Here is a 12,242-nt window from a genome sequence, read left to right as displayed (position 1 = left end):
GGTTCCTTCCAGGTGCTCCAGTTTCTTTCCAAAGTCTGAAGACGTACTGGTAGGTCAATTGGCTTCTGGGTAAAAATGGCCTTGGTGTCATTGGTCGTGTTCCAATATGCACACTTGAGGTCTTGTGCCCTTAAAATGTGCATTCCTGCTCAAGTCTGCAAGGGCTTAGATTATCCCATTTCTAAATTTGTGGGTCATAAGGGTGCCCCCAATGCGCCCTTCTCTGAAGTCTGCTTCGAAGAGAATTACTCCCAATTTTTTACGGAATGGTGACGTTTCATGTTTTAGCCCATAAAAGCAGATAGAATTTGCCATGGAGAATTAAATATCCATGTGTTAGTCAAATTGAACTTTTTTACAGTTTTAAAACTCATTTTATGTCAATTTTCATTAAGCTGTTTCAGATTCATACTGTTTGTATTTTAGTTATTAGGTTTTGACATAACTTTTATTTTGTCACCCCATTTCAACTGATGAATATTCATTTCCCTGCAGTGTATTTTGTACATGGAATATTCGATACTACATGTATTTAATAGTACAAAGCTTTAAGGTATTGCCAAGTTTGCTTGATTTAGTTTACTTTTAGTGAATGTGAATGAACTTATGTTTCTTGTAGTGTCAGACGATATAAAATGCATTTATTAGTAAAAAGCTTTGAATAAACGGCAGTATTGGCAAGTATTTCCTTGGTTTACTTCCCCTGTTTATAAGCAATGGAGTCTGCTCAACATGAATGAACACAATGTCACTACTGGTGTGCAGTGATAGAAATGACATTCAATTTATTCAAACTGTGAGTGGAGAGTGAAAAATTCTTTTTTTTTTTAATTACCGGCCCATATTCACTTAGCGCCTGGAAAAGAAGCATCAATAACAGGAAGCATTTTTGACCCCCAGCCGTGTTACCAGCGAGTGACGTCACACAAGGGTGTCCCAGTACCCTTTTTATAGCAGTGCACCCTCGAATACTCACATACTTCAAGTCCACACTAGAGCAAGACACATGGCATGCGTGCGTGCCCAGTAACTGGCTGGCATCCCGTCCAGTTCTACCTCATCTTGCGCCTTTTGACTGCTGGGGTTGGGTACAGTGTCCCCAGAGACCCTGTAGGGGATAATGCAGTTGGATGGATGGATGATTACAGAAAGAGCTGCCACCCAGTAGCTTAAGTCTGTAGCAGTTAAGGCAGTAGTAATTTGCTTAATAAAAGTTCTGTTTTAGCAAGCAACTTGACTTACAGTATATTTAATGCAGAAACAATCAAGTTTTAATATATAATCTATTTTATAACCATAGATTTTCTCAGTTACTTTATCTTCTCTTAAGCTGTCAGCACTTTCCTTGTCTGTTTTAGGCATAGATGTAGGCTATATACAAAGAATCTTGCCTTTACCTGAAAATAAAACAATGTACTATAATTGCCAAGTTTATAGCCTGGAAGCTCTCTGTTGGCAGGGACTCTGCAAGGTCTGGTTTCCTCTTCCTTAAATATTTATATACTCTTTTTATTCAGTAACAGGATCTTTCAGTACTGCTACACAAAATTTTCATTAGCATTTTGATACTAGTATTGAAGGGAAAATGCTTATGTAGCTGGTTTGCAGCTTTAACAGGAAATGTGCATATAATTGGAACATGCATCTTCTTCTGTATAAGTCGCTCCAGAAAAAAACAGAATAACCTGTTATTTCTTAAATTGATACACTGTCAAACATTCTAGAATAGAAAACTTGAACTTCTTAGAAAAACTACATTTTGTTTTTATTTTCAGTGACTCGTTTCATATAGAGCTGTGATGCAGTATTGGGATGTAAAAAAAGTCCAAATGCATTTCAAAACAGGATATAATTAGTACCTCCTGAAGATTTAAATTATAGCAGGGGCCTGACCTAATACTCCTATATATATGACGTAAATTTTAGTATGTACAGTTTAGCACCTCATAAATTTGAGGGGGTGTTGGACTGTTCTGTTCTTTCATACTAATGTGGTTATGACATTTTCTTATGGATGAGAGACATTTACAGCAAAGAGGCAATGGCGAAATGCATACTTGCGTTTGTACACTGAAGTAAATGGGGGTAGTTACTCCTGAGTTTTGTTTTTCAAATTCATTCTTTGAGAATCTAAAACACTTTTTGTTATTCATGCATCTTTTATTAATCTTTTATCAAGATGTGGCCTCTTTTGGTTAAATTATGTATAAACAGATGTCTCTTGGAAGGTGGCTGTGGTATAAATATGAAATGCCCCAATGTATCATTTCTTAATTTATAATCCAGATTGTATGATACCAGTATTACAGAAAAGGATGGAATGACAGAGATGTGATATAACCTTATATGTTTGATTTGTTAGCTTCCAATCAAAAGCAGTATTATTGCAGCAAACATCAGCTTGGCATAAATACTGGAAGAGATGAGTGAATTTTTCATGCACTAGTTGAACCAAGGCTTCACAAGACATTGTTTTATTTTGTATGGAAATATAGGCTGTGTTTTGCAAAACAGCCTATTTCTCCATCTGTGATTCTTTTTATAAGTTTTTTTAGTCTTTCTTTAACTGTTTAGAGCACATAAAGATCCTTTAATTAATGTTATAACGGACAAAGACAACTAAAAGTCTGATTAAAAGTTATAACTAAAAGTCCCAGTTGTCACCACAATGGCAAGATACACCTTGTGTCATGTATGCTGTTTTTATTTTCAGGTCAAAAACATTTGATCTCCCTTCTCCGCAAATACCAAGCGACTTTGAAACAAAACTTGAAAGGAAGAAATCCCAAACCAGCCAGGTTAGAATTTGATCTTTTTGTGTTAAGGGGATGGAGGTAGTTATATTTATTCTGCCAATGAAAAGTAGACGTGAAAAGTTCTATAGTCCTATTGATGAAATGAAACATGATGCTGGTGTGTTCAATATGCTTGATATGTCATTGCACTTCAGTTATAAGGGATGTGTGCTACAGGTTTTTTAAAGTAGTAACAACGTTAGTTTTGTGGAATGCTGTAGTGCTTCTTAATTGCTATCCATGTTAAAAGGCATTCTTTCATTTTCAGTTTTCCAAGACAAATGCGCAGTTTCATAAGATTTTCAAAGAAATATGTAAAGAGGAACAACTGAAACAAAGTAAGTAGTGTGCAAATGTAAGTAGGTGAAAACCTTTTTAGCAAGAGGCTTATTTGGTTATTGCAATTCAAGGTGTATTGGGTTCTCAATGTGAAGTGAAAGGTGTTTTGCTGGAGTCTTATTTATGCAGAGACTCGGTCCAGAAGGGCAGACACATAGCCAGGCTAGAAGAAAGGAGTAATGCAGTGGCCATGTGGATCCTGGATGGGAAGCTTATTCTTCCCCTCCCGCCCGGTCATGGCAAAGGGAGATAGGGGCAGTCGGAGCCTGCCTGCCAACTCCCTGAGCATTAGGGTGAGAGGGAAGGGCAAGTAGAAAGCCCGTTGTGGAAACTAGGAAGGTAATCTTGCAAGAGTCTTAAACCCTTTGAGCTGCTGGATCAAGACAAATTCTAAAGGTCCCAGGTCAAGACTGCCAGGGTGCTCAGTCTTCTCCATTTACAAGCTCTCCAGGATGATAGAGGATTGGTTTGATTGAGGATCAGAGGAATCAGGTCACAATCCTGTCAAGACCTTGGAAACCAAGGATTTGCTACAAGGCTCAAGGCTTCACTGAAACCTTGAGAAGTAAGAATTCATTATGTCTGGAACCTTTCCAAAACCTCTAGGATGCTATTTCAAATCAAGGTCTGAGACCCTATCCGGGTTATAAGGTCACCCTGTCCTGCTTCAAGGCCTTGAGGGCATGAAAAAATAAAATAAAATGGGCAGCAGGGAGGCAAACAATGGCTTTTAGCTGAGGTGTCAGTCATGCCTTACAGGAGAAGTTAGGGGCTGGATCCAGCTGCACAACTGTGATGTGAACTTGCTAGAGGGACAGTGACTCTCTTAAGAAGTAATGACTGTATAGTGCTTAAAGAAATATGTATTTCACAGCAGTTTTAATTTTTCTACTTCACATTAAGCATGAAAAAAATTCATTTAGTAACTGTTAAACGAGAAATGATTACACCAGTACAATTTGGAATCGTGTCAAGAAGTTTAGCTCAACTCGCTTCCAAAGTTGCTTGAAGAAGTCAAAGTATGCATTTCACTCCTAGAAATGCATAGTTATTATTCTTAAATTAATTTCTGAAAAATATTTTACTAGTTGTATTAAAAGCAGCTTAAAAGCAGTCCTTCATAGCTGGGAAATGACTGACCTGACCCTAGTGCAGTTCTTTTTTCATTTTTTGTGGGCATTATATCCATAGAGAGAAACACTGACCCCTTTCGTATGTACAGCACAATAGCTTCTGTGGTACTCAATTTGTTGTGACTCTTATTAATTTTACTATTTTGTTTTATGTGAATTGTAAGCCCAACCCCTCATAAAAAGAGGAAGCATTTTTGCAAAGTTGAATAGGAATTGATTAAAAATATTGAACATCTACTTACTTTCCTCTGGTTTTTCTTTGTGAAAGTGCTTCCCTGTGCAGTACATACACTTGGATTTAAAATCTTCAGGTATGATATAGTTTAATATTATCACAAAGAAATCTTTCATGACCGATTCCCAGTAGATTGCTCTAACCTTAGAATCTGTATGCTTTGCTGTAGCTACAGTGGTACTGGATACAAATTTAGGTTTAACTGCTTTTTTTTATAAAATACAAAATGTTGGACTTTACATCAACAAAAAAAACTCTTAAAATCAATATATTCCTGCAAATTTGTTTTGTTTAGTACATTTTATGATTTACTGTGTTTAATATTAATGAAAATTGTTCAAGGGTTACATTTTCATATACAGGTGCATTTCAGGGTGCAGCATATTGTTTAAAGTAATGTTTTTTTATTTTTGTGTCCTTTTTTAGGTTATACATGTGCCTTACAAAAAGACATCCTCTATCAGGGAAGACTGTTTGTGTCTGAAAACTGGATCTGTTTCCATTCCAAAGTCTTTGGTAAAGATACTAAGGTATGGCTATGAACAGGACTTTCCTAATTGGAACAGTTTAAGTAATTTGTAATGTTAGCCAGATGAACAATGTACATGGAATTTGATAAATGTGCCTTTAACTGCACTTCTGTAAAGGTAACTTTTATGTCATGCTTTCAGATTGTGAGATGTGTGCCTCATGGTAAAGTTTCTTTATGAAAACCTAGTTTTTCTTCTCTCACTAGATTGCTATTCCTGTAACTTCTGTGACCCTTATTAAGAAAACAAAAACTGCCATTCTAGTGCCAAATGCACTTGTTATTGCAACCGCAATTGACCGAGTAAGTAGAAAATTCAATGACTCAGTGTTTTATTAATTTTTAAGTACCTTTCTCTGGAAAATATTAATGCTATAAAATGTATATTTTTATTTTACAGCATGTGTTTGTGTCATTCCTTTCAAGAGAAACCACATACAAATTTTTAAAATCCACCTGTTTTCATCTTGATGTGAGTAATCTCTTTGGTGCTTCACTGTTATCTTTTCATGTAACTTTGCTTGCTTTGAGTGTGCTGTTTCACCCAAGGATAGTACAGCTTAAAACAAATACATCAGTAGGTATGTAACAAGCTTCCCAGGAATTGAGATCCTGGTGCAAAAGTGTCAGTGAACAGGATTCTGATAGCATCGAATTGGGAATAAGGATCTATTCCATTTCCCTTTTTTTCCCTAATTTATGGGAAGGCCTATAATTGGAAGATATGCCATGGAATGCTGTTAATTTTTATTGCATTAAATTTCAGTTATACATTTTGCTTTAAAGTGCAGAGCGATCTCTAATAAAGTAGCTTCATTGTTAAAATAGTTCTTAAATCAATATCTAAAAAATATTTTAGGGAAAAAGCCCTGGAAGCAGTCCGATACCTTCTTCTACAGAAAACAGTTTCAGAGTGGAACGTCCCGCATCATTGCCCCTGGTTAGTATCGTTTCTTTGCTCTTAGCTAGTTAGACAGACTTATGAAAAGTCATGCAAGTACAAACCATTCTGTTAGCTGGAAATGTAACTCTTGCTTCAGTCCCCGGTTGAATGCAAGTAGCATTGTCATGTATATTGCATTTAACTGTAAAGGATTATGGGTGCCTCATAATTCCCATCATTCTGAACAATAGATGTGCAAGCCAGGTACTACGAGTATGAAGTTCTTAATGCATAGTTTGGTACAGCCTTCAAGTTTTTGTATTTCTCAGTGTTATAAGAACTTTTTGTAGGTTTTACAAAATTGTGTGTGTGTGCACTTCTCTCCACACATCTTGTCAAACATTTGGATGAAATATCATATTCATTTTAAATGGAAGTATTGAAGTTTTGTAAGAAATGAAAGCCTATTTTTTTCCCCAACAGTGGAAGGTTCACAATCAAATGGCAGCTACTATATGACTTCAGTGTGTCAAATCAATTTGAGCTGGCAGATACAGTATGCAGGTAAAGATTGTTTCATGTACTACAGCTTTAGTTATCTCCTTCCATTTTGAACCACTGTTGTAGGATTTCCCAGGAGACTTTTCAGATTTAGATGGGACAGTAAGGCAGAGGAGGCAGGAGATGGAGGAAAGCACAAGCTCAGGCTCCCAAACTCCAGAGTTTGAAACCATTTCAGGTGGGTGTTTCCCCAGATTCTTATTTATTATACATCCACTCTAACTGTTATAACTGGACACAATTAAAAATTTGATTTTTGAGAGTAACTAAAAAAAGTTCTAAAAAGCTAGAAGAACAGATGCATAAACCTTTAACATTGTTCTTATCAATACAAAGCACTATAATAGTCTTAAGTGAAATTTAGAAGTACATCTTGAATATGTTCAGGATTATTTTTAGCTGCAGTATGGTAATTTTGTAATACTGTTCACTTTCTAGTAGTCATTACACTAAGAGAGTACCTCTCCCGAATATTATTTTACATATGTGAATTAACGTTTTCTTTATTTGACTTTTTCATTGAAGAATTCCCAAACATTTCTCAGAACTTCCTAAATGTGGTAAGGAATGGAGAAATACCAGTCCATGCGGATATTCACGTTAACCAGAACCCAGATGTAAAGTTTAACCCACACCGAAATGGTAATTATTTGTACATAACCCTCTTCAATTTTTGTTGTTAAAGTGCTACTGTTCTTATGCAGGCTTTATCTCTTCCTGTTTGCTGCAGGTGCTTCAGGATTGGTTCGTGTTGTGCACACGGTGAAATCATTGTGGCCAATGTCTTTAAATACCCTGCTCCTAGTCTACCTGTTTTTGTAAGTTACAATCATTTAAGTAAATTATGTTGGTTGAATGTTCATTAAGATTAATAGAATACTGAATTTTAACTTTGCTTCAAACTGTCCATACCAAGTAACCCTGGCAGCCTCTTTGGAAAACCCAAGTCACAGTATGTTTTTTTCCAAAACGTTGCCAAATGTTTTTACGTAACTTGATCTCCTTATTTGTGTCCTTTTTTTCCCTTCTCTAGTGTCTGCATCCTTGTTATTTCATCATGCTATATGGCTTATAAAATAATGACTTTGGAACAGCGGTTAACCTCACTGGGTTCCATGGCAGAATACCGGCAAAATGAGTGAGTTGTTTTTTATTCTATTTTTACTCCTGATTTCAATAACATCCTTTTTTGCATTAATGTTTGACAGTCTTAAGCGGGAAGCGTAGTGCTAGGCAGGTGTTCAAGTTGAGAGTTTACATCTCATCCGAAGGACAGCACTATACTGGGGCATTATGACCCACATAGACCGCAAGGTGAGCACCCCCTGCTGGCCCCACTAACACCTCTTCCAGCAGCAACCTAATTTTTCCCAAGAAATCTCCCATCCAGGTGCTGACCACGCTCACACCTGGTGAGCTTCAGTGGGTTGCCAGTTTTGAGTTGCAGAGTGATATGGCTGCTGGCTATGAAATGAAAGCAGTTTTGTGTATTGTTTGCTGTGACCCTTAACACAAACAAATTCATCAATCATGATAATGAATGAATACATCATTAACCTAGTCTTGTCCGGAAGTATATAACCATGATGAGTACTGTACAAATACAAGATTTAGTTTAAATCAACTTACAGTGGATGTATTTTTCATGTTCTATATGTAATTGAAAGAAGCTTGTAACTGGCTATTTTCTATTGAAGATAGAAATACCAAGGCTAATGATTATTGCAAAAGAGGTAGTTTCTGTGTACTGTTCCAGATAAAAGGAAATAAGGAAATTATTTTGAATAATGTGCTAATCTTCAGATCTTTTTTCATGTGTCTGTTTTAGAAATTTGGTGCAGCACAGTGCAAGAGTGCAGGCTGAAGTTAATGCTGAAATGTATGGAGAGTTATCTTCAAATCTGTTAAAGCTAGAAAAGGTATGTTTGCCTAAAGTGTCTTGTAGATCTCTTTTGTGTTAAGTAATGGAAAATATTTCTTATCATTCCATCAAAGGAGGATGTACATTTGGCTGTTTGCAGCTCAACATTAATGTGAGACGGCAAACCGTGACAGTGCTGAAACAAGATTACCGGATTGTTTTCTTGATCAAACATTTATAGTTATTCTACAACAGCCGTAAGACAATATGCCTGGGAGTGAGCTGTGCGACCTGTTAACACTTCAGAAACCCAGGGTTTTGTACTTGCTTAAAAACTCAGTCAAATCCAGCTGGGTTTTTTTTTGCGAGATAATTACTTGAATGCTCATCTCTTTTTCCATTCTAAATGTGAAATTCCTTAACTTCTGACCTGGGTAACCTACATCCAAAAGTCCAAAAGCAAGGGTTTCGTAAAGAAATGACCAAAAAAGATTAAATCAATAAACCAATGTAGTTGCTTGTTATGTTTTTTAAACAAGAGACCTTTCATATTGCATAATCTGAGTTTGTCCTTTAGAGTACATTCCAGTAAGGCAAATCTGAAGCTAACACTGCACATAAAATATAAACGAATAATATAAGGATAATCCAAGTCAAGTGTCTGAGTAGTTAAGGTCCTACTGTTTTTCTTGCAAAAACAATTAAATATCCCATTAACAAAATGAGAACTTGTTAAAAATCTTTATTTCATTGACTGTTAATTCATATTATTTGCAACAACAATAGAATAACATCATAAATAAAAAGCATGATTTCAGCAGCATGCATAGTCAGCAGGTTGTTTTCTTTATATGTGCTATGTGCTTCATAACGAAAGTTGTTTTCGGATTTATGTGAATGCTGTTCCTTTTGTTCATACTTAACTACTTACGTTTCTGAACACTTGGAAAGGCCAGTTCTTTATTAATGTGGAAATCCCCAAACTGCTTCCTACTTCATACTACTTCATAAACGATTAGATTCTGTTCTTGACTGTCACATGTTTGATTCACCCCCACCCCCCACCCCACCACTGCTGAGATTGAACTTACTGGTTATCTGGTGAGCTCATATGGCCAGTCAATTTGCAATACATTCAAGCTCTGGAGGGTTGCATCACTGTAACAGACTTGTACTAAATGAGCCCTGGAACAGCTACACTTGGAACAGTTTATGTAGTCATCATTATTGATATTGTTATAGGTTTTGGATCAAACCTTATTTGTGTGTTGTTTCGTGAACTTTATGTAGTACTTGGCATCAGGCACGAAGATGGTGAAAAATCTACATTGAATGCTATTAAAAAATATGCATTTTCTTATTTGGATTTTGTTTTTGAGAGGATTAACATAACATAAATTATATCTGTTATATAGTTTTTAAAACTAAGTTGGTGATAGATAAAGAAAACTTCAGAATTATTGCTGTTGATTTCATTTTGACCTACAAAACATCAGATATTCAGTGTATAATTTATAAAATGCCATAACAGTCCCTCAATCAAAATTTTACAGCAATATAATGGCAAATTGTCTGACAAGGTTTTGTAAGGTTGTTTGGATTAAATATTGTGAATTTGAGTGGCTTAGTCAATACATATAGGTTGAAGGTGAAGTTCCCAATATGATATCTCAGATTGCGCTTCTACCAAAAGAGTGCACAGAGACAGAAGAAGAATTTAGCAGACAAATGCAATATTTTATGATAAGTTTGAGAGCTGCTATAATTTTGGATAATTTTTGCCCATAATTTTTACGTGCTAAAGCTGGAGTCCTGCATTTAGAACATTTTTTGTTCCGTTTTTCATAAGAAATTTTTCCCCTTTTCCTTTCAGATTCAGAAGAATTTACAAAGACTATTAGAGGAGACGGAGTGAAAGATATGATTTGTTCTTCCTGATGTTGGTATCTTGCTGCTTGCTTGCCTCTGGGGCCACAATGTGTACATGCACTCTCTGCTGGACAGAACCTATGAACTGAAAGCACCAGGTGGCCTTAATTCTGTGGAATGTAAAATTGTGCAATAAGATTGTTTTGAAACTTACCTTTCAAGACTAAAATACACTGCATTTCAATTAGTTTGTTCAAACTGTGGATCATGAATGGTCCTTTTTGTCCAAATACTCTTAATGTTTGTAGTGCTGACAAAAGTAAAACTGTGTAACACTCCAAATACAGTGAATCAGTATCAACTTTTGCCTTAAGAATGCATGTGCTGGTTTCATGCCCTTGGGGTTCCCTTTTCGTAAAGTACAGATACAATCCTTGCTTTGTCAAATAAGAAGAAAAAAATTCTAGCTTTGCAAATCAGTATAAAGATATTTATTTGGTTACAAGTGCATTAAAGGTTATGCTTTGTGACCTTAAGGCCTTTTGTTTTTTAACCAAATTTCATTTCAGCTAAACTAAAAGAGATATCAAAAACAATTGTAAAGCAAATAGACATATTATATTTATATAAACTGTAATAATGGAAATCTTCACCATTTCTGTGAAATGTTTGAAATTTGGAAATAAAAAGCATTATTGCCTGGGTTTCCGTGTTTAATACGTATGTAAATTGAAAATGTTTCAATGTAATGACAAAGGTGCAGTCGGGGACAACGTAAGCATTAATATTCCAGTTTACCCTGCAGCAGACAGATTTATGGTTTGTATTGGATAAAGAGGTTAAAAAATAGATGGATGGAAAATATGAAAGGGGCAATTATGCTTGCCACACACATTTAGTACATTCTGAAAATAGCAGTAGTATAAGTTTCGAGTACGTCTGTAATGAGCTACAATTATTTGACTTGTTCTGGTCTCCTAAGAAATCGAAATTACGAATCTTGTGAGATCCGTGATCGTACAAGTGGTATACAGTGCCATTTAATTTGTGCTTAATTGCTTTAGACGGGTGCCGAGGATCAGTTTGACAATTACGTATTAGCCTGAGCAAACATCATCAATGGAAAGAGAGAATGAAAATGCCAACAATGACTTCCCATGGCACAGCTACAGTATGAGAAAATAATGTTAATGTTATTGAGGGGAATTGAGTGCGGATCCCAGATTCCATAATATTTTAAATTCTTAGCATGTAAATCGCTATGAAGGCGTTTTTTCCTGAAGTTTCGTTTATAGTTGTTTGTACATTAGCTCTTACAAAATTTAGTGTTATGGCCTATTCAGTAATTGCTCAGCATGTTTGAATGGATTCTGAACTTTGTCCTTCTTCCTTCAATTATATATATATAAAGTGTGCTGCAACAAAGATCGGATTCCCTGTTCCCTGTGGGACCACACCTTCATTTGTCATGTAAATAACATAATTATGTAAGTAGCACATCTTTGTAATAGATATATAACAAATAACAGTGTTCATTTTTCTATAATGATATTGTTTCTAATTGTGGTAGTTCGGAGGCTATTTCAAACAGAATACAATCAGTGCAAATAAGCAGTATGCCTTTGAAAGTAATTGATTCACGGTCTGATAAATTATTGATTAGTGTAACAAAGTACTCCATGAAATAAAGATGTTTCTCCTGTACACTTGTTATTGTGATTAGATATGAGGGCAGTCATAGTTATGAGCGTTCATCGGAGCCTTCCCAGAGATGTACAGCATCATAGAACAATTCGTATTAAACTCTCAAATGGCTTATTTATTTTAATGCCCGGCACCTTTCATAAACAGCTGGGTTGTCCCTGAGGTGACCCAGCTGCCTGGGAAATGAGGTAATGGTGTGGAAATAAAATCCCACATTGACTACAATAATGAAGGATTCCAGTGCATTTTTTCATTTGTTTCAAATATTAAATTAAGGAACAAGAAATTTAAATTGATTGTAAAAGTGAATGGCCCATTTCACAAATGTGTAAC

At 35.8% G+C, this 12,242-nt stretch overlaps 1 protein-coding gene across 2 annotated transcripts in view; it reads left to right on the top strand.

The window, feature by feature from the left end:
- Positions 1-10,909, top strand: part of gramd2b (GRAM domain containing 2B) — a 33,778-nt gene extending 22,869 nt beyond the window's left edge. For both annotated transcript variants that reach the window (XM_015336602.2, XM_015336605.2), the window contains exons 3-14: positions 2,714-2,798; positions 3,064-3,133; positions 4,929-5,032; positions 5,239-5,334; positions 5,432-5,503; positions 5,891-5,971; positions 6,542-6,653; positions 7,001-7,117; positions 7,206-7,293; positions 7,509-7,613; positions 8,304-8,394; positions 10,210-10,909. In XM_015336602.2, the coding sequence (XP_015192088.1) occupies positions 2,714-2,798; positions 3,064-3,133; positions 4,929-5,032; positions 5,239-5,334; positions 5,432-5,503; positions 5,891-5,971; positions 6,542-6,653; positions 7,001-7,117; positions 7,206-7,293; positions 7,509-7,613; positions 8,304-8,394; positions 10,210-10,251 (1,063 nt within the window). In that variant the 3' untranslated portion in view covers positions 10,252-10,909. The remainder of the gene's footprint in view (positions 1-2,713; positions 2,799-3,063; positions 3,134-4,928; positions 5,033-5,238; positions 5,335-5,431; positions 5,504-5,890; positions 5,972-6,541; positions 6,654-7,000; positions 7,118-7,205; positions 7,294-7,508; positions 7,614-8,303; positions 8,395-10,209) is intronic.
- Positions 10,910-12,242: the final 1,333 nt, after the last annotated feature.

The sequence above is a fragment of the Lepisosteus oculatus genome, chromosome 3, assembly GCF_040954835.1.
Source record: "Lepisosteus oculatus isolate fLepOcu1 chromosome 3, fLepOcu1.hap2, whole genome shotgun sequence".
Classification (NCBI taxonomy): domain Eukaryota; kingdom Metazoa; phylum Chordata; class Actinopteri; order Semionotiformes; family Lepisosteidae; genus Lepisosteus; species Lepisosteus oculatus.
The sequence above is the reverse complement of the archived record's forward strand: the minus strand, read 5'-3'. Positions and strand labels throughout refer to the sequence as shown.